The 22,609-nt window shown below is 40.9% G+C and overlaps 1 protein-coding gene across 1 annotated transcript in view; it reads right to left on the bottom strand.

Moving 5' to 3' along the window:
* Positions 1 to 7,163: 7,163 nt before the first annotated feature.
* LOC127802490 (G-type lectin S-receptor-like serine/threonine-protein kinase LECRK3) overlaps positions 7,164 to 22,609 on the bottom strand; it is a 99,467-nt gene continuing 84,021 nt past the window's right edge. The window contains exon 2 of the mRNA XM_052338336.1: positions 7,164 to 7,969. Within this exon, the coding sequence (XP_052194296.1) occupies positions 7,184 to 7,969 (786 nt within the window). The 3' untranslated portion in view covers positions 7,164 to 7,183. The remainder of the gene's footprint in view (positions 7,970 to 22,609) is intronic.

The raw sequence follows: 22,609 nt of genomic DNA, 5'->3' as shown, positions 1-22,609 counted from the left end.
AGTTTTGCATCTATCGACCATTTTCTTCATTATCGACCGAATTTTGAATTTTTACTCATCTATCGACTGTTTGTGTCGTAGAAACCCCCAACGACTAGTTTTTCCACTACCAACGGCAAGATTCATGAATGGGCTATTAAGGCACTATAAATACAAGTCAAATGGATGATTCAAATCAACCAAGAGAGATCATTACAGGCTTACAAGCATTTATACTTCAAGTGCTTCATTATTTCATTTGTTCTTCATTTTTCTCTCTAAGGGCTTTGATTATCATTTGTATTATCTTGTTCAAGACTTGTATTTATATTGAGAGATCTTGTAACTAAGAGTGTTTACTCTTGGATCCTCTCCTTTTATTATTCTTAGTTTTCCTACCGTGTTGCTAGAGAGTTTGCTTGTTTAAGCAAGAGGTTGTGATACCTAGCTTGGTGCTAGAGGGCTTACTTGTCAAAAGGTTGTAAATTCCTACCTTGTTACTAGAGGGCCTATTCAAAGAGATAAAAGGTTTTAGTGGATTGGTTGAAAAATCATTAGTGAGGAGTTAAGGTAATGGATTAGATTTGGTTTAAGCCGAATCACTATATATTATTGTGTATCTTCTTTGCTTGTGCATTTTCTTTCATTTATTATTTCAAGCATTTCAATAATCATCACTTGCACTAAAATCACATTTTTCATCAAAAGGATTTCAAGTTCAATCAATTTTTTAAAACAACCCAATTCACCCCCTTCTTGGGTATTAGTGCCATTGCTATATAAACCTAACAATTGGTATTAGAACCTAACTCCTTGTTTTAAGGTCTAATAACCTAAGGAGAGATCCATCGCTCTTGAGGAAGGTTATCCTACTAATGTGACACCTTATTTTGATGGCTCATACTATGAACATTGGAAAATAAGAATTTGTGTTTTCATAACATCAATTGATTGCTATTTGTGGAATATTGTGAAAAAAGGTTTTGTTTCAAAACCAAAGTTGCAATGGGATGATCATGACAAAAAGAATTTTTCTTCAAATATTAGAGCTATGCATATTTTACTACATGCCTTAAGTAATGATGTTTATATTAAAGTTTCTAAGTGCACTAATGCTAAAGATATATTAAATACTCTTGATTCAATCTATCTATCTAACAAATGTGGTGAGCATGATGATGAAAATGTGCAGGGTGAAAATCTTTTGAATCATCAACAAATAGAGGAAGAAGAAAGCCCAACATCAAATATGTGCTTCATAGCTCAAGAAGAAGAGGTAACCTCTACTTCTACTTATTTTAGTGATGATAATGATGATTGTGATGATGATTTTTCAAAAGAAGAGTTATTACATGCTTTTGATAAATTATGTGTTAAGTTTGAAAAACAATGTTTGAAAAACAAAACTCTTCAAAATAGTTGGATTTGCTATCTAATGAGTTGGAAGCTTTAAAATTAAAGAATGAATTCTTGCTTGTTTCTAATAAAGAATTTTCAATGAAAAATTATTTAAAAGAAACTAAATTGAAATCTCCTAATAGTGTCTTGAATGAAAAACCTATTTTAAATAGGAAGATTTCAAATTCATGTGATCATGACAAAGGTGTTTAAAATTCTTATAGTCAAAGAGCTAATATCAAAAGCTCATTTTCACATACCTCTCATAATATTAGATGTTTTCATTGTCACAAATTAGGCCATATTGCATTTTGTTATCCTTTTAAAAGGAAATCAATTGGTGGTCCTAATTTGAAATGGATTCCTAAGGGAACTAAGGTATCTAGTATTTCACATACTAAACCCCAAGGATCCAAGCATGTTTCGATACCAAAAATATCTCACTTTCATAAAAATGTGCATAAGGATATTGGTATCATTTTAAACATAAAGGTTTTATAAGAAACTATCCAAAGTTTTTCAAACAAGTATGGGTTCCTAAAGGAACTCTCCATGCTAACAATGGTGAACCCAAAGTGGTTTGGTCACCAAAATTTTGTGGATAGCTATTTTGTAAGTTGCTTGACATCCAAATAGAACTCAAAGGGAAATTTGTGTGGATGTATCAAGCATGAAGAGAAGACGAGAGTGAAGTAGAATATCACTACTCATTTACCAACCAAGTGTAAGAAAGATTTTATTAATTAAAATTTTGGTGGTACATTTCTATTCCTAAACTTTCCATGTTTATGAGTTTTTGATGATAATGAATTATAAGTATGCCTTTATGTTTTTGTTGGAAATTTTTATTGATTAAGGGAGAGTTATAGTGTTTGGATATATGCATTGAGTAAGAAGGAGAATAAAATTTGTTGATATGTGCTAAGAAATGTTGTCTTGATAAATGATCTTAAGCACAACCTAACTAGCATACGCCGATCAAGTGACAAAAGATATAAAATATGCTTAAATGTTAATCCATGTGAAGTATCTTGTCACAAAATAAATGAAACAAAAAGAATAGATAATAGGATAGAAAATGTGTATAGACTTATCTTAATCTTGTATAGAAAAATGCCTAGTATCAACCATCTCTCAAAATATTTGACTAGCAAAAAATCTTTATCAAATCTCTCAAAAACTCACCAAAACTCGAGCAAATAGGTGCCCTATTTTTGGCCGAAATCCTCGCCTATTTATAGACAAAATTTGGCCACCTCGTGGTGAATCACCGGCTATAGCTTCACCCATGCACCTCCTAGACCATCCTTGGTGTAACACCCCGCTTTTCTCTTACCGAGCGTGTCACTATGCTGGGGCCCAATTTATACATAAATTATTTTTTTCTTTCTTTCTCGGTACATAACTTAACCTTAAGTACCGAATTCCAAACAAAACCCCTAGCAAATCATTAAAAATGCGGAAGTGATAATCGAAACCTGATATGGTACATAATCAATTCACTTTATTTATAACATAAGAATCCGTACCATAATTAACATCATATCCTCAATATTGAAATACATAAATACATGAAAATTCCATAATATTCTAACAAGGCTAAACATCAATAAAGCATCAGCTAAAACATATCTGAGTTAGCTCGCTAAATCCATCGGCCACGCCATCACGTGCCATCATATCTCAACTTGCTTCTTGCCTGAGCTGCAAGTCTAAACTGGAACGTGGAATGTTCCAGGGGCATAACCCATTAGAAGATGAAACTTCTAGTGAGGGTCCAAAACATATATACGAATGCATGATGCAATAATATGAACAACATTTACCCTTAGTGTAACTTCCCTGGCCCGCAAGCCCGGCTAGGAATCCTAGGCAAATCTCAAACCTCTACAGGATAAGCCTAACGTTATTCCCTCAACGCCCTTGGGGAATTACGGCTACACTCTGGGGGCAACATCCCATTCCCATACACAAATATCAATGTGATAATAGTATCATGCCATGCAATTATCACGACTTTCAATGCAATATGACAAAATGAATCATATCTTTCGTAAATATTATGCATATATAAGCAATCATATCTTTCATAAATATCATGTAAGATAGGAAAACTCACAAAACCATGTTTAGGATAAAATTACTCACATTTTGAGAAAAACTTGCATCTTCTTGAAAAGCATGCATCGCCTCGATATGCGTGCCCCACCTTGATTTTGGTACCAACTCTCAAAAGTTGCACCAATCACATCATCTCGATTACCTCAAACATAAAAATGATATTTTATCACTAAATATCTCAATATTCCATTTATTTCCTTTTTTCCTTCATTTTTCCTTCTAAAAATCTCAATAAATACATCGGGACCATTTTCTCAAATCTATCTTCACAACAATTCATAATATGCTATGAACATCAAAGGAAAAATACTAAAATTACCAAGATATTGCGTTTTCATGTAAAACGAGGTTCTTTGGTGCGAAAATTGAGACATCGGGAATCCCAAATACTAATATTTTTGCACAAACCTCCATAAAACAATTTTTTGGATTTTTATACATTTTTTTCAGAATTTTCCCGAGCCCCACGCGCCTGCACTTGCTAGGGCGACTAGGCGCACGTGAAGCACTACGCGTGACCGGATGTCTTCTCTGGCGATGGCCGTGCCGGTGATCGGAGAAAACCATGCCATCTTCAAGCCCTTTTCCATTCGATCCTCGTGGCCAAGTTTGAGCTTCAAAGGAGCACCGGAAGACCTCCCATCGGGCCTTTGAAGTCTCGGATGGGCCACCCACCTCCAAACTCCAGCGAAGCCCAAAACCCCTTCAAACCTCGACCAAAATGCATCAAACTCTCCAGAATCCACCTACACCTCATGGGCTTCAAAAGCCCTATGGTTTTGGCCTCCAATTCGTTCAAAACAACGGCTGATTTCAAGCTCAATTTCTTTCCAACTTTCGGTCGCAAGAACGCCTATTTATAGGCAAAACCGAGCATCCAAATGCTCTTGGACGCTTAACCCATCACCCTTAGAGGCTAAACCTCCCCCAGATTGACCTCGAGGTAGCCCTTGCCGACCAAGAAATCGACTTGCAGGTGCCGCGACCAAGCGACCAACCTTTGGTCGGATTTTCTTGCTTTTCTAGCCAACCCAATGGCCATTGTCGGATCCTCCTTTACAAAAGATGCTCCCCCGACAGTGCCTCGTGCAACCCCGTGGTCCATTTCGGCCATGGGCGACCGGCCATGTGCTGGTCATTGGCCAACTTTGAAAAATTGTAGTTTAACCCCTTAACTTTTGGGCTATCTCACTTTGACCCCTTTCACTTAACCCCTTAACTTTCCATAATTGCATTTAAGACCCTCAAGTCCTAAAACATCATTTTGACCCCCGAAGATTCTGAAAAAATACCGATTCGGCCTCCCTTTAGCAATTTCCAAAAACTACACTTAGGCCCGAATCTTCGTTTTGGCCTCAAACCCTTTCGTTTCTTCCTAAAACCATTGAAGGGTTATTTCTTATGAAAAATCGAAGCCCCCTCAAGCTTCCGTTAACTTCCCGGAAGTTGTCTGTAACAATTCGATATTACAACCTAATTGGCAGTTGTATTTTTGCTATACCGAAAATTGTTCCCGATCCAATTTCTTTTGGCACATCATTTTTCTTTGGCATCTCGGCTCCAGGACACTCCCGACAGTCAATTTGGTCAATTTTTTGGACTATTCAGATACTAATTTTCTCTAATAAATTGCTTATTTTTAATTAACCCAAATTTCTCTGGTATTACACTTGGCCATGCCCTGATGAGGTATGGCCATCCCATCACCGAAATTTCTGGCCTATGCATGATCAGATTCTGCCATGCCTTGTGCAGAAATTCCAAAAATTATACTTCAGCCCTCTTGAAAATTTCTTTTGCATTTTGGCCATCTCCTTGAAGCCCCTGAGTTATCCAACAATTTCATTAAGTCCCACAAGTTCTAAACCTTTCATCTCACCCCTGAAGATTTAGAAAGACCATCATTTCAACCTCTCTTGGTCAAAATTAATAAATCACACTTAGGCTCGAATATACGTCGGATCGTGTTTCAACCAAAATTACTTTTGTTTCTTCTTGAAACCATTTAAAGGTTGCTACTTACAATAAATATGAGCCTACTCAGGGTCCCGTTGACTTCTCGAATGTCTCTTATGATCATTCGGTTTCTCAGCCTAAGTCATAACTGTACCGAAAATCGTTTTTGATCTGATTTTTTTTGACATCATAAATCTTGTCTCGAGACACTCGTCAATATCATACAATTTTCTTTAGACATCTAAATTCCAAGACCTTCCCTGCCATTGATTCGACAATTTATTTTACTATCAAACTAACTTTTCAGTATTTTAAACTCATCTAAATTACGTGTCAATCTCATGTCAATATAGGGTATTACATTACTTGTGATCAAGCAGGAGGATTCAGTGAAAGTTTTAAAATCCTTAGTGAGAAGTTAAGGTAGTGGATTAGGGCATTTAACTGAATCACTCAAAAATTGTTTGTGTGTTTAGATTTCTTTGCCTTTAATTAAGACATAAAATTTTCAAAATTAAACCAAAGTTTTTAAACAACCAATTTATCCCGTTTCTTGGGTTGTGGTGTCATTGCTAGACAATCCTATCATCCATCATTCTTCGTCTCTTGACAGCCGGTCAAGCCCTTGGCTGCCGATCTCCTCCTATTGGTTCCTTCTTCTTCTTTCTTACTTGGCCCTACTAACTATTTGCTGAGCATCCTAAACAAATAAATTTAATTGATGTATCCTTGCAACAAGTCTATTTATGCAATTTTAATAAATTACGCTTAGGTCCTATTTAGTAAAATTATCACTAGACCTCATTTGAGGTCTAATTTTAATCAATTTATTGAAATTGATCTGTGTTTTAACTAATTTCGAGTTTGAATAACTTTCAATCCACTCAACATTTTCCATTGAAATTGGGCTCCATGACTTCATCTTAATCTCATCTATAAAGTATAATATCGAGTTTGACCTAATGTGATTTAATTTAATAGAATTTTGTGCTCTAATATTGTTCCTTAACTTAATGGTCTATTTATGCAATTTTAATAAATTATGCTTAGGTCCTATTTAGTAAAATTATTACTAAACCTCCTTTAAGTCTAATTTCAATAAATTTAAAAATAATTTTTAATATCCAAAATTTTTAAAATTTTCAAATATTACATTTGAATTCTCAAGGATTTCACCCAATCTATTACCCATCAAGCCCACGTGAACTTGTCAAACATATCATTTTAATCGCGTGACAATCCTTTATTAATCCACAACTTTCCCCCACATCACACATTTTTCTTAATGACTCCAGGCATTTCAATACCATTCTCATCCCAATCTAAAAACAATTAATTCATGAAGCCCGAATGAGCAGCCCAGTTGGTCAAGAAAGGGGGCACAAAGTGCCTTTCGTGGTGAATCTTGGATCAAGACCGAGGATCGAGTCTCGCAAGCGGCAGTGTGGGGGTACCTTTCTCCAAAGTGATGGGGGCTCCTTGTGCGCGGTGAGCCCGGGTCTAGCCTCTGCGTCCGGCTGGATCACCATAATTAACCTCCCCACGTCTTGTCAGATCGGGTGTGGGGCACCCGAGATAACCGATTTCACCTTTTGGACCAATTAATTCATCAACAAATGCAATCTACCTTAAACCCTGAAAACAATCATTGACCAATAAATTTCCTAAGTACGACAAGGAACATTACAATTAATACTGGATGGTAATATAGTGGTAATTGGATTTCATATTAGATGGTACTCAAGAAGGAAGTAGGACTTGGAGGTGTAGGGATGTCCACAGTCCCTTCAAGCATTAACACAACTTTCTTCATTGAAGGACGCAGTGACGGTTCATCTTGTATGCACCAAAGCCCTACTTTGACCATTCTCTCCAGTTTTCTCTTGTCAATCTCTTCATCACCAATCAGTTTTCCCAACTCCCCTGCCTCAAAACAGTCGTACACCCATTCCTCAAGCACCGCCTCTTCCTCCGGGAGGCTCCAATCTAAGCAACTTCGACAACATATGATCTCTAACAACACAATTCCGAAGCTATAGACATCTGCTTTGACTGTCACAGGGAGTTTTCGGTGCCATTCTGGTGCCACATACCCCTTTGTCCCTCTTATCCCGGTAAAGGTTTTAGTTTGGTCTGGCTTCAAAAGCTTTGCCAATCCAAAGTCGATGATTCTAGCGATCATGTTCTCGTCCATGAGTATGTTATGAGGCTTTATGTCATAATGGATTATTTGTGTCTCGCACTCTTCGTGAAGGTAGAGGATGCCTCTGGCAATGTCAAGAGCAATCCCAATCCTTTCATCCCAATTTAGCTGGTTTCTAGCCGTGAAGAGAAGATTTGCAAGTGATCCATTGATCATATAGTCATACACAAGAAGCCTATTTGCTCCTTCAATACAATAACCAATCAGACGAACAAGGTTCCGGTGATGAGTTTTGCCAATCACCTTGACCTCCGTATGAAATTCTCGTTCACCCTCTGTTAGCATGTTCTCTAGTCTCTTCACAGCCACAACCTTTTGGGTGTACGGAATGATCCCTTTGAAAACCGTGGCTGAAGATCCTCTACCCAGCTCATGCTTGAATCCATTCGTAATCTACACCATTTCAAAGAAAGTAAAAGCCCGTAGACACACATCTTCACCCAATTCATAATTCGCTTTCTCAGAGATCATTCTATACACCCAGGTGCGGTTTCTGTAAATGACAACTCCAGAAATTATCACAACCACCAACGCAAGCCAAGCAAGCGAAACGTCAGTGATTAGAATGCCCACTCTAATCTCTTTCTTGATTTCTTTCTTAGGATATTTACTGGGGATCACTGGTCGATCAGATATGCCCACCTTGATGTAAGTAGCAGTGTAGCCACTTCTCAACATTCTTCTCCCGTACTCCAAGGGAAGCCTTAGCTTTCTGCACGTGCCATTGTCAAACACGGCGGCTTCGCAGTTACAGTCCTTGAGGCAGGCTTCTTTACACTCTTCCTTTGTCGCTGATGATAGCTCCAAGTAGGAAACATCTTCACCGTCCCACCTGACATTCTCCACAACCTTCATATCATTCTCAGTGCTCCGATGCTTGTCTTCGCAGCTTTGCGGAATGAAATTCCTCACACACCCAGAAGTGCTATTGCCCGGGTCAACAAATTCGAATCCTGGAAGGCATATACAGCCGGCTTTGTCGTCATTTAGGACACAAAATCCATTTACACCGCAAATACCCTTCGGAGTACACTTATCATTGCTAGATTGCCACAGAACTGACCAGTTACCGTTCCCCTCCAATTTGTGTGAATACACTTTTAAGATGCCATCTGAATCAACTCTCATCATGAAAATCGTATCCTTTGAAGGTTCTCCTTCGGTTATGTTCACTAGGATGACACCTGAGTTCAACAAATAGAGGTGGCCACTATTGTCGAGATTCAGAGTGATGTTATCTCCTTGTCCGTCCGTGCGCGTGTCCCAGTATGCGTATGGGAAGCCCTTGTCCACTGGATACAGGACAAGGTCCCCGTCCCTTTGCATAACAAGCCTGAAAATGCCCGGGGAGTGATCCGTCTCTGAAGCGGCGGACACAAGCTGTTGATCTCCTGAGAGAGTCTGACCGGGTAGAATTGTGTCAGTTGGGGAGTCAAAACTCTCCCAGATTTTCCTCTGCTCGGAGTTATAGAGCACAAAATTGTCGGTGTCGAGCATAGAAGCTGAAGAAATTTTCTCCAAAGTTTCAACAATGGAGATGCTCTGACCCTGCGGGGACTGCAGTATGAGCCTGCCATCAGCAGTGAGCTGAAGGGTGAGATTGGTGGTAGCCGGTGGCGGATTATCCCTGTTTGCAGTCCACACCACCGTCTTCTCCGGAATTCCGGCCACAAAGACTCCAACGGCAAAGCCGCCGTTGCCTTGGTGGTAGAATCTGAAGGCATAAACACCGGAGGAGGAGAGCCACGAGGAGAATCTGCCGGTGGGCGTGAGAGAAGAGCCTATGTTTATATTGGGAGCTCCTCCTCCTCCCCCTGTTTGAGCCGCTGCTATGTTCCATATCGCAGAGACAATGAGAAGGATGAAGGTGGGTGCAGCCATGGAAGTTTTGGCAAGTTTTTGGAGGAATAAATAGAAACATCTCGCACCCCATGAATTGACCGTCAATGCATGGCCAAGTCTCCCGCTGTTTGCCAACAATTTCTCAGAAAATTCTCTCTCTCCCTCTCTCTCTCTCTACAGAAAAGTCAGCGATGTCTCTGTCCCTGTCTCCGTCTCCCTCTCCCTCTCTATGAATTTCTTTCTTTCTAAGGAGTAGGTGGCCAATAAAGTCGTTCCCATCCACTCGACTATCGGTAAAAAATTGACCGTTTGAAAAGTATGACATCTAGCTAAGACTATCGGTAAAATTTTGAGTTAACGTACCTATAAAACATATAAAATAAGCGTCCTAAAGATTTTCTCAAGTCTTATCAGTAAAGTAAAATATAAAATAAGAATAAAATTAGAGTAAGAAATTTAAAGATTATAATTAAAAATATTTATTTGAAGAGGGAGATTTTTTTATTTAAAATAATTATTTAGTTAGAATTAAGTTTTTTTTATATAATATCTAAAAATAATTATTGTAAACAAATTTGAACAGATTAATTTTCACTCTTGTTTTTAAAGACCACCATTGTAAGATTTAGAAGAAAGGATTTGTGACCCCATGGCGTAGATATGCTAGCAAAGGCAGAACCTCTTAGAGTGATTTTCTTTAGCCCTCTGAGTTCTGTGTTCAACTCTAATTAAAGGGAGAAGCTCAGCGATGAGGAGCGATTCTAAAGAATTAAAAATTGTTTGTCGTAATCATATTTATGGTCGTGTTAGGGATTGAAACTGGCTGTTAAATTTTCTAATTTATATCTCTTACTAATATTGTGGGGCTGAATAGTGGGACGTTCGTGATGGTACTTTAACTAAAAAAAAAAAAAGAACTTGTAAAAATTTTAATCGAATTGGGTAGTTTAATTCTAAATAAGATTAATTTGCTCTCTGAGTCTTTGGAAGACCCCCTTCTTCTTAGGTGGAGCCAAAGCTAAATAAAATACAAAAGCTAAGCTAAAAATTATCATCTAGTTAATGGGACTAAAATCAAATATAACTTAAATAAAATGTGCATGCATTAAATGAGTTAAATCTCAAATATCATGGACCTTTTTTAATTGTTATAAATGTATTTTTATGTCGTCCATTTGAATTATGCTTTTAAAGGTTTGCGTAGAATTTTGCGTTAAAATATTTGAATATTTCAACATAATTTTAGTGTAGTTATGTTGCTGACAAATTCAGTGCTACAAATATTGCATTGATAGTGATGATACTGGATCGATCACCGAGGTCTGCCTCGAAGTAAGTACCTGCAAGGGCGGGGCCTTTAATCTCCCGGGAGAACTCCGACACTCAAGTTAGTAGAAGAAGAATACTCGAAAATGAAAAATCACACAGTAGTCAGATGATCCATACCTGTAAAAGTTGACCGCTATTTAAAGATAGCGTAAAGCATACTCTGAAGAGATAAGATAACCTCTGAATAATGGAGATAATCTTGGTTGACCTAGTCAGTCTCGTTCAAAATCAAATATGGGTTGAAGATCTAGATGACACGTGGCGCTTCCTGAGAGTGCCACGTGGCAGCACCAGGTTGATATACTCCGAGGGTAGTATAGTAATTTTGCCCTTAAAATATCTCCTCATCACTTGCCCCCCCAACTCCTTAAGCTGTGAGGATGAGGAGCTCGGGCAGCTGAAGGAGTAATCCTCTAAACTTTTCTACTTTCCTGTAAAAAGGAGTTCTGCAAAATAAATAAATAAATAAGATTAATGATCTCCATTATTGGTTTGCTTCCCAACTCAAGGTTCCATCACCCTTCACATGGCCCTCTAAGGACTCTATAAAAAGGGATGTGGGCATGGTCCCCTCCTCCTAAGAATTATTGGAGTGAGAGCATGCTTGGGGTGGAGTAAAAAGGTAAGAGGTTTTCCCTCTCTTCTTCCTTTTTTTTTTTTTTGCTTTTTTTTCTTTTTTATTTTTTTTTACACACATTCCTTTTTGGTGTGGCTGAGACCAGCGGTCTCGGCCACGCTTGTGGAGGCCGTGGCCTCAGGGCCGCGCGGCTTGCACGCGCTGGCTAAGGCCACGCACCTCGGCAGCGCGGCCTGCCGCGCGTGCTGGCCGAGGCCACACACCTCGACAATGCAGCCTGTCGCGCACGCTGGCCGAGGCCGCGCGCCTCGGCCGCTCGCGGGTCCTGCTACCTTTTTTTTTTTTTTTTTTCGGCCTCCCTGACTTTTTTTTTTTTTTTTGTAGGCTTCCCACAAAGCACGAGAGACTCCGAGTGGCGCTTTCAAGCTCAACAGGGGACGGACCGGCTCCCTCATAAAGGTTCTCTTGTGCATTCCCTTTTCATCTTTGGAATTATTTTCATCCGCCAGTATTCCTTTGCCTCTCTTCTCTTATTTTTCTGTGGTTTTTCATTGTCTCTCTTCCTCATACCACGCCGTTTTAGTAAGTCGATCCCCATGACCTCCTCTAGCGACCCGGATGGGAATAGCTCGGACTCTTCTAGCTCATCTTCTCAGCCCGGTATGCAAATAGGAGATGCTGGGACTTCCCGGCCCCATCCTGATACGTCCTCTTTTGATAACGATACTGACCTAGAGTTAGATTTATCATAGTGGTCTCCCTGATGACCTAACCCTTGCTTATTCTTCCTTATCCTAGGGTGAGATCTCCGGGTTTGCCCAAAAATATCATCTCCCCACCAAAGGCTACTGGTACTCTTCACCCTCCAACCTTAGAGCCCATCAATCCCCTCATGGGAGTTTAACCATCTATGAAGCCTCTCTTGAAGCCGGGTGTCGGATCCCATTCGAAGGTACCCTAGTTGAGATCTTTTGCCTCGTAAGGTTATCTCCTTCTTAGCTAGTGCCCAACGGGTGGAGGAATTTAGTCTCTTTCGTTATATGCTGCCGAGGGAGAGGTATCGTCCCTAAAGCCGAGCTCTTCTTAAATTTTTTTTGTCTTGTATGTGTTGATAAATCCGAGTTTCGCTACTTGTTCATGGCATACCCCGGCTGTAAGTTTCTCGTAGACACCCCATCATCTTTGAAAGGTTGGAAAAGTCAGTATTTTTTCATGGGATCTTCCTCCGCTACTATGGGTGTGCCCACCGCCTAGCGTCGGCCTCCTTATATAAATTTTTCACGTGAAATGTCCCCTTTAGAGAGGAGGGATGCTGGGCTGTTGATGGGTTTGGAGCACGTCAGTACTGCCAGATTGATTAACGAGCAAACTTTATCTCTCGGGGGTGTGTGTCGATACCCCTGTCCAGCAGCCGACATTCCCTTAGGTTGATTTTTTCAATTCTCTCGTTCTGCCTTATGTCTCCTATTTATGCGTATTTCTTTACCCTAACCCTTGATCTTATTTTGTCATTTTTTGTAGCCAAGATGATTGACGACGCGGAGCTGTGGGGGACCGATAAGCAGGCCGCTGAAGAGGCCAAACGGGCCCGAAAGAATGCCAAGCGACATACTAAAGACTCTCGGCTCCCACCTCGGCACAAAAAATCGAAGGCCACTGGGTCTCGTTCTTCTTTGCCCCGAGCTGAGGTAGGGGGCTCCCAAGGCACCGAGCCTTTTTCTGACATGGTCGAGGGGGAGGCGTCCATTCCCGCCCGGGCTCTCCATCGACTAGATTGGAATGTTCATGAGACAGACCATAGCAGTGAGGCTTGGGTGGCGACTCAGCTCATTCAGGGTCTACCAACTCAGGCGGACATCGAGGGGGCTGTAGATTTGACTTCGGAGACCTTGGAGTCGTGTTACTACCAAGGCTTGGTTCAGGTTGGTCTCTTGGTCTTTTATCATGGAGAACTTTTGGTTCCCCTATATTCTAATCTTTGCTATTTGCATGCAGAGTATTGTCGCTCAGAACGAGCTTCAGAGGCAAATGGCAAGGAATTCCCGAAAAATGCTTGAGTTGGACAACGCCCTTGCTGAGTGCCATAGGACCGTTGAGCAGCGGGACGAGGATCTGAGGGCTCAGCATCAACGATACGCGGAACTGGAGGAACGTCTCCAAAGCCTTGAGATTAGCCACCATGCAACGGAGGGAGAGTTGGGGCAGTTTAAACAGCGTGTTCGGGAGCTAGAGGAGAGATATGCAAACCCCACCCAGCTTCCCGAGGTGAAAGGGTTTATCAGACAGGAGTTGCAGGGTGTCTGGAAGAAAGGCTTCATTCGAAGCAAGGAGGAAGTACGATAAGCCTACCCTGACCTCGATTTCTCCCCCGTTAGACCTATGGAGGACGTGATCGCAGAGCTCACCCAGACATCATCCTCCAAAGCCCTTGCCATTGAATCTGAGGAGTCCGAAAAAGAAAACTAGTTATTAGTTCTAGGTTCATATGTACCTTTTTATCGTGATCTTGAGTTGTACTAGACCTTTGATCATTTGTTAAATAAAATGCCTCGAAGTTATACCTTTTTTGCAATAGTCCGAGTTGGGTGGTCTCTGTTATCTAATTTCTTGCACCTCTTTCTATAATTCTCATGATGATGGATGCCGTTATACTTGGTTCCTTTTTATTAGGGGTGGTCCCCTGGATCACATCTGCCCCTTTTATTTTTAGTCATCTTTTACTTCCGGTATGGAGGTGAGGACTTAGGAGTCTCCTCCGGAACTCCTTAGGTCGGCTTCTTTGGGGGTCATTTCCACCCTCCTTAGCCCTTCTTTCCTTTTTATTTTAGGGGTGGTCCCCTGGGGCCATGTCTGGTCCCTTGCTCTTTCTTTTTATTTTAGGGGTGGTCCCCTAGGACCATATCTGATCCCTTGCTCTTCCTTTTTTTATCTTAGGGGTGGTCCCCTAGGACCATATCTGGTCCCTTGCTCTTCCTTTTTTTATCTTAGGGGTGGTCCCCTAGGACCATATCCGGTCCATTGCTCTTTCTGCATCCTCGCTATCTTTGATGACGAAAGGACTTCAAGAAATCTCTTTGGAGGTTTTTGAGGTTAGGGGAAAACAATTCCTTCCCCTTCACTCTTCTTTTTTGTTTTATACTCTGTAGGATAAAAAATCTGCACATATAACAAGAAAACATAGTGAGATTTTGTTTAGGAAAAATACGCAGTTCCAAATTCCTTAGGGTAAACCCCTGACCGCTCCTGCACAATACCCCTAGTAGTGTTGATGGATGCCATGTAGCACTCCCGAGCGGACTTTAGGTCTCCTCTGACTTCGCCAATCCCCGCAGTAGTAGGGAACTTAAGCACCATGTGGTAAGTGCTCGGCACGGCCCGTAGAGCATTTAACCCCGATCTCCCCAAGATCATATTGTAGGCTGAGGGGACCTCTGCTACCAAAATGTCTAACATGACCTGGGCAGACCGAGAACCCTCTCCCAGAGTTAACAAGAGCTGAAACATACCGTCTGTATATACCACTTCCTCGTCGAATCCAATTAAAGGGACTCGAGCTGGCTTCAACTGTTCCATCTGGTATCCCATGCCCAAGAAGGCCTGTCGATATAAAACCTCGAAGGAGCTCCCCGGGTCCACAAGGATCCGCCGAACCTCCCATTTTCCCAAATTCGCTGTGATGACCAGCGGATCATTAGAAACCGGATACCCGGGCAAGTCGTTATCCGTAAAAGAGATAACGTCCCCTGGCCGAGCCCTCTTGACTCCAACGTGTCGATGTAGACTAGAACTTTCTCCCGACTCCTTGCCTGGCACCATCCCAGCGGCTAAAGTGTGAAAAATTAAATGTTGTGGAGGACTCCCCTTCCTCTGGCGACTCTCTCCCCTAGGCAGAGTTCTGGTCCTGCGCCTTTCCTGGGATCTACCACGTCTTCGAGGAGGGCTCCTTGATCTTCGACGTTCAACCCTTTGTGGCTCAGTTTCCTTAGCCACGAATCTCCTTAGGAAACCTCGATTGATGAGCTCCTGAATCTCCTCTTTCAGCTGATGGCACTCCTCCATGTCATGTCCATGATCTCGATGGAATCGACAATACTTGTCTTTACTTCTTTTGTTAGCCGGGGCCTTCATAGGTCTCAGTTTTTTCAAGTAATCCTTATTCTCAATTGTAGCCAGGATCTCTGCCCGAGGAGTATTAAGCAAGGTGAACCTGACTGGACTCCATCAGGGACCCGACCTTTCCCCCCATCGACCCGGTTTATCTTCCGGCTTCGGCTCCATATTCTGACTTTTCTTCTCTTTCTTGTCCGAGTATTCAATTCTCTTGGTCCGCATTACCTCCTCAGCATTAATGTACTTGGTGGCATGGCTCAAGATCTCCGTGAACGTCTGGGGAGGCCTCTTAGCCAGTGATTGGGTAAAGGGACCAACCCTCAAGGCATTCTGAAAGGCCACCATGGTAATACTTTGATCAAGGTTCTCAATGCTCAATGCCTTCATATTAAATCTAGCCACAAAATCTGTTAATGACTCCCCTTGGTTCTGCTTGAGATTCACAAGGGTTATGGTTGATCTTCGGTGTCTCCGAAGGGGAGCGAAATGCGCCAAGAACTTGTTCCGAAGCTGTCCGAAATTAGCAATCGATCGGTGCGCCAAGCTTGAATACCAGGCTCGTGCATGTCCTTCCAAAGTGATCGGGAAGACTCTACACCACATAGCATCAGGTGCCGCCTGGACCATCATATGAGAGGCGAAGAGATTCAAGTGGTCAGTAGGGTCGGTTGTGCCTCCATAGGGTTTGATGGCAGGGATTTGGAGGCGCTCGGATGGAATAATCGCCATGATCTCCCGACTTAATGGCTGATTGGAAACGATGTCATGTGGCTCTTCCTCCCTCCGTCTCAACTCTGCAACCTCCCTCTCCAAATGCTGCAAACGCCTTTCTCACTGAGCCCCTCCGGCTCGGGCATACTCGGGACCAGAGGACTCCCCTTCCTCTGAGCTCGGCCTCCTATACTCGTCACGCCTGGAGGGTCCGCTCCTTCTCTCTTCTCGATGGGACTCCCTCCCAGCATGAGGGGACCTGCCCTCTTGGAATCTAGAGCGACGGTCCCCTTGGTGTCGACTATCGTGGTTGGAGTGTTCCTCTTGCCTCACCTCTGGAGGCTGCTATTGGGTCAAAAAGGTGTTGAGCAACTCCGTCAAGCATTGGACCTGTCCCTCTAACTTGGCGACACGATCTTGTGATGGCAAGGGATCTGGGGGATGACCCCCTACGGGTCCACTCTCCGGGGGTTGATTGATTGATGTAAAAAAATGCAATATTTGTTATGTTTTTATTACCTCCTAATCCATTTGATCGACTTAAAATCTCCAGAATTACTTGTTGCAGCCCAAAAGAAGGAAAAGAGATGAAAGAATGACTCATACTCTCCAAAAGCATGATTGAAAGAGGAATAAAAAGTCAAGAAATAAAGATGTCCTAATGAAAGTCAAAGCCATTCGAATAAGTCTTCAAAGGTATTCAAATATGGAGCAAAACAGGAGAGAGCTGCTCAAACATTCGAATAAATCATTCAGACATTCGAATATGCAAGATATCGGGTATGTATTCAGATGAGCTTGGCCTAATTCGAATAAGAAGTAACAAAATTAAGATCTCCAGATTGTGCATATTCGAATGAAATCCAAGTCATTCGAATGAGCCAAGCATAAGAAGAAATTCGGATGAGCATATCGTTTGGAAGCAGTGAAGACATATTCGAATGAAATCCAAGTCATTCGAATGAAGTTGAAGAAGAAAGGAAATCTATTCGAATGAAGGCTGAGTAATTCGAATAAGAAGCAACCCAAGGAACGCCATATTCGAATGCTCTCCAGTTCATCCGAATACAATGAAGAAGTCAAGAGAAAAATTAGAAATTCATTCGAATGAAAGTACTGTTGCATTCGAATGACCGAGAAAATCGCCGTGTAAGGAACAGTAAAGCATGAAATTCATTCGAATGGGACTAAAATTCATTCGAATGAGCCGATCAGCCAAAAGAAACTCAGCAAGTATTCGAATGTCTCTGCTAGTCATTCGAATGAACAACCGAACAAAAATTTTGACATGCGCAAATACACGCGGTGGCTCTAAGGTAAATTCAACCAACTTTTTGAACAACTTTTCAACAAATGGTCCCCACTTCCATGCGCCATAAGCTTAAAAAGGGACCAACATTCTTTGGAATTAGAGGTTGGCGAGTGCAGAAGATACTAAGAAAAACAATACAAGAAAGAAGAAGATCAGTTTGAAAGCAGAGATTTTTCCTTTCCTTTTGTTTGTTTCTCCTATTTTTGTTCTTGTCTGTATTTCTTTCTTTGCGAATAGCACTTCAGTTACACTAGTTGTTCTTGCTAAATCTGAGCTCTGTATTACAAGTTCATTTTAATTTCTGCTTCATGTGGTAGTTCGTTTCAGCAATCAATACAACAGTAGTTTACCAAGTTCTTATCTGTTGTCTCAGTTATTTCCTTTACGAATCGTGTATTCATCTGTAGAGATTAGTTTTAGTCGTGCACTTCCTATGAAGATGTGTGGCTAATTCGATTCTTGGGTTAAGGCAAAGATGGTGCCCAAAGCCACTGATGAATCAATATAACAGAACTCCATATGTCAAAGTAACAAAAGCAAAAGCAGTTTGGGAAATATTATTAACGAAAACCTCAGGCTTGGATTGGTTCGTACGCCTAACTTAGAGTCTCCATGCCATGTATGGAGGCTGCTTGACCTGGAAACGTTCTCATACCCAAGCCCCGAGCAATTATTTTGTCAAAACATTATTTATACACTGATTTATGATAGCTTCTTACCATAGAGTCTCCATGTCATGTATGGAGGTTGCTTGAACAAAGAGTTATCATCATCTCAGTAGTACATTTAATGGTTGAAAACCCAAGCTATTTGAGCTGCTAGTTACATCACAGAAAGCTATATGGTGAATCAGTTGGGTTTGGCACCAGATTTGTCTTGACCCAAGATCTATCCATTTCCAGATTACAGTTATATCACATTTAGTTTAATCTCATTTCATTATTCCGTTAATCAAAAGAACTGGTGTGGTTATCTCCTTCCATGAGTAATCTCCCTGTGAGTCGACCCGGTCTTGCCCGGAAAAATTACATATAAATTTTCTGCTACAATCACACTCGTGCACTGGCGAGTCTAAACGCCTCATCCTATCTGTGAACATAATTAGTTGCTAAATCAGCTGAATTAGTGAAAGAAAAATACAAAAAGTAACAAATGCAGGGTGAGTGATGCAGCATTGATGTTGACTCTGATCTGGGACAGGTTGGGTACTAGCAGCTCGCGGTGGATTTCTTCTTGTCACCATAACGGGGGGAAACTTGAGTTCGTCTAAGGTACTCAACGAACAAGAGTAGATAGAGCAATCGGCTCCACGGTGGGCGCCAAATGATGATACTGGACCGATCACCGAGGTCTGCCTCGAAGTAAGTACCTGCAAGGGCGGGGCCTTTAATCTCCTGGGAGAACTCCGACGCTCAAGTTAGTAGAAGAAGAATACTCGAAAATGGAAAATCACACAGTAGTCAGATGATCCATACCTGTAAAAGTTGACCGCTATTTAAAGATAACGTAAAACATACTCTGAAGAGATAAGATAACCTCTGAATAATGGAGATAATCTCGGTTGACCAAGTCAGCCTCATCAGATAGTATTAAGTTTGAATAATAATAATATTATAAACATAATTGATCTCTTTTTTGCTCGTTAATTAAAAAAAATATTTTACAAAACCATTTTTAAAAAAATGGTTTTTATATTAATTGAGAACATTGAAGGTAGAAAATTAAAAAATATTTTTTGTAATTAAAATATCACTTTAATTACAGAAAATATTATAAAATATTTTTTGTAATTAAAATAATAAAAAATAAATATCACCTTTTTCAATTTAAAAATTAAAAAAATAGATTAACCACATTCTTTTATATAAAAATTGTATATTTTTATTTTATAAAAATTTTAATTTAACTGAGTCTATTTTGTCAACATCATTGACTCACTAAGTATTGTTGATGAGACCATACAGACTACTTGTATGAACTCTCTCTTGTAGCTTTCAAGGGGGTGGAAGCTACTAAACAGTAAATTATATGGATTTTCCCTTGAAATTTGATGCCATGGTAGAAAGTATGTTTTATCTTTTAAAAATAATAAAAATTATTTTTGTCATTTTAAAGTAGGTTAATTTATTTTCTTAAATATTATTATTGCTGCCAAAATATAAAAATAAATTTATAATTATGGGATAATCTTTTAGGGTCTTTAAGAGATCTATAAATAGTAGATAGTCAAATGACATAACGTGTCTCCCACGCAAACCTTTCGATACTTAAATTAATTTAGTCAAAAATTAAAAAAATATGCAATATTTGTAGTAGAAGTATATTTTTTATAGAGTTCTTTGCATACTTGAAGAATGGGCAGTTACTCCCTAGACGATGAAGATAACAAATTTGAGAATATCTATATCTTTTAGGATTAATTGTTCCAAGTGAATACTTGAGAGGTGAGTTGGCACATTCTTAGTGGAGACATTGTTCGGAGAGTCGCCACAAATGTTGTTGCCAAAATACAACAATTAAAATTTGTGATGTGGGGTCCACTCAAGTTCGGTGTCGGGTGAAGTTAGATTGCCGTAAGAGATGTTGCTTTAAGAGAGATTGCCGTCAGGATGCTCGCCACAACGATTGGCCGCTAGTTCTCACCACTAGCTCTCGCCACAAGGTTTCGCCACTAGCTTTCGCCACTAGTTCTCGCCGCTAGCTCTTGCCACTAGCTCTCGCCGTTAGCTCTTGCCACAAGCTTTCGCCACAAGGTCTCGCCACTAGCTCTCACCACGAGGTCTCGCCATGAGGTCTCGCCACAAGGTCTCGCCATTAGCTCTCGCCACAAGGTCTCACCACTAGCTCTCGCCGCTAGCTCTTACCACAAGCTCTTGCCACAAGCTTTCGCCACAAGGTCTCGCCACGAGGCCTCGCCACAAGCTCTCGCCACAAGGTCTCACCACTAGCTCTCGCTGCTAGCTCTTGCCATAAGCTCTCGCCATAAGGTCTCGCCACTAGCTCTAGCCACGAGGTCTCGCTACAAGCTCTCGCCACTAGCTCTTGCCACTAACTCTTGCCACAAGCTCTCGCCACAAGGTCTCGCCGTTAGCTCTCGCCGCTAGCTCTTGTCACAAGCTCTTGCCATAAGCTCTCGCCACGAGGTCTCGCCACTAGCTTTGCCGCAAGTTTCGCCACAAGGCTTGGCCTTCGCCACTAGGTTCGCCGCAATACTTTTCCTTCGCCGCAAGGATTCGACCCTGTTAATGCTGAGAAAATGGGTTAGAAGGCTCGCGGGAATCTTCCCCGCGAAGACCCTCTTATGCCAAAGTCAATCCCAAATCCCAATGAATATTCACGAAAAAATAGTAAAAGTATATTCGAGGTGTCCAGATTTTACCAAAGTTCCCCTTAATGTCCTGTAGCTAAGTATTTTTTAGGGCTCGATTCTTGAGGGTGGTTGGTGTCGACACGTGGCGACTACTGAATGGATCAAAAATAAAAGAAGGGGTTTCCATGGAGCCAACTCGAGAAGGTTGGCAGCTGCCTGCCACGAGGCAGCCTTACGGCCGGCCTCGCGGTCGGCTTCGAGCAGATGCTGCCACGAGGCAGCTTGCCCTCGGGCTAGCGCTTGCCGAGAGGCAATTGGACCTCGCGGCTAAGGTTGCCGCGAGACAGCTTTGACTGCCGCTAGGCAGCCCAACAGCTGGCCCTCGCAGCTAGCCTTTGCAGCTATAATCTAGTCGCTTTGCGGCTTGTAACTTCACGGCGAGCCAAAAAATTCTTTTATTTCTCAAATTTTTCCACCCCCTTTTTTTCTATGGCACAACAACAAGACTTTTAGGTCTCCTAGAGATTGCTTCCCTTGGATTTGGAAGAAGCTTGCTGAAGGGTCTCCTAGGAGCCTCTTCTATTAAGAAAGTCTCTTAAACCTCTATTTGGGCTTGTCTTAGAAATCTATACAATCACTTATAGTAGAAAGAACACTAACTTGCAACTAGCCGGCAATCTCTCAAACTATTGATGAGTAAATACAAAACACAATGACTTATAGAACGTTTAAAGAAAAGAAGTTTGAACACAAAGTAGGTTAATGAAGCAAGTCAAAAACAAAGTAGGTTCAATGTATTTAATTATCCGACAACTTGAGATGACTCCTTTGATTATAAGACATGAAGGCTTGTAAGTGTCCTTAATAGGGCCAACTATCTCTTTTTAAAGACAAGTTGTGGAGGAAAGCATCCCATTAAACACTAGAACACAAGATACGAGAGATATTTCTTGAAACACCTTCTCTTTAAAATGTTTTCTCACATCATAATTTGGAAACTTTTTTTTTTAAATATTTCCCTTAAAGGCCTTTCGCCAACTTTTATAATATACATTTTCTTTCAAAACTTTCATTTGATAGATCTTCTATTTTTTTTCAAAATTCACTAGAGATTAGTCTCATAAGCGATGTTTGGAGAGGTTTACTTCTAGTGATCTCATCTTTTCACCTAAACTCTTGTGTTCAGTTTAGTTTATCAAGGTGATATCTCTGTGCGTGCGCGCGCGCTCATTTTTGCAGATCAAACCTAAATTAATACATAACTCGTATTAAGAAGTCCAAATTTATGATTCATTCCAAAATATTGAGTTTAAAGAAAAGAAGATCTTTGTGCTTTTTGACCAAAGTTTTTAGAAACCTTAAAATAAATTTATAAGTTAATAGGAGTTAAGATATGAACATAAATAAATCATTTATTTTTGCCAAAAATAAAATAACATGCCTTTAAATGAAAATTGAGTTCGTACAACTAGTTTAACATATTTAATATACTCAATATCACCAAAGTAAAGTCTATACATACTTCTAGTGCCACACATAAAATTGCATATAACATCTACAAAATATGACATGTCACAAAAAAAGAAAAACACATAGTGCAACTTTTAAAACCTACACTTCAATTCTTCATTTCCCTTTAAATCACTTACTGTTCATTCCTGACCAAAAGGGGGACGATCGAAGGTAGGGCACCGGCTCCGGCGATGGATCTGTCCGGGGGGCGACACTACAAGCACTCCGACGGTCGAGTGAGTAAGAGAG

The sequence above is a fragment of the Diospyros lotus genome, chromosome 1 (genome assembly GCF_014633365.1).
Source record: "Diospyros lotus cultivar Yz01 chromosome 1, ASM1463336v1, whole genome shotgun sequence".
In the NCBI taxonomy this organism is placed as follows: Eukaryota; Viridiplantae; Streptophyta; class Magnoliopsida; order Ericales; family Ebenaceae; genus Diospyros; species Diospyros lotus.
Note: the sequence above shows the minus strand (reverse complement) of the source record. Positions and strands in the feature narration are given on the sequence as shown.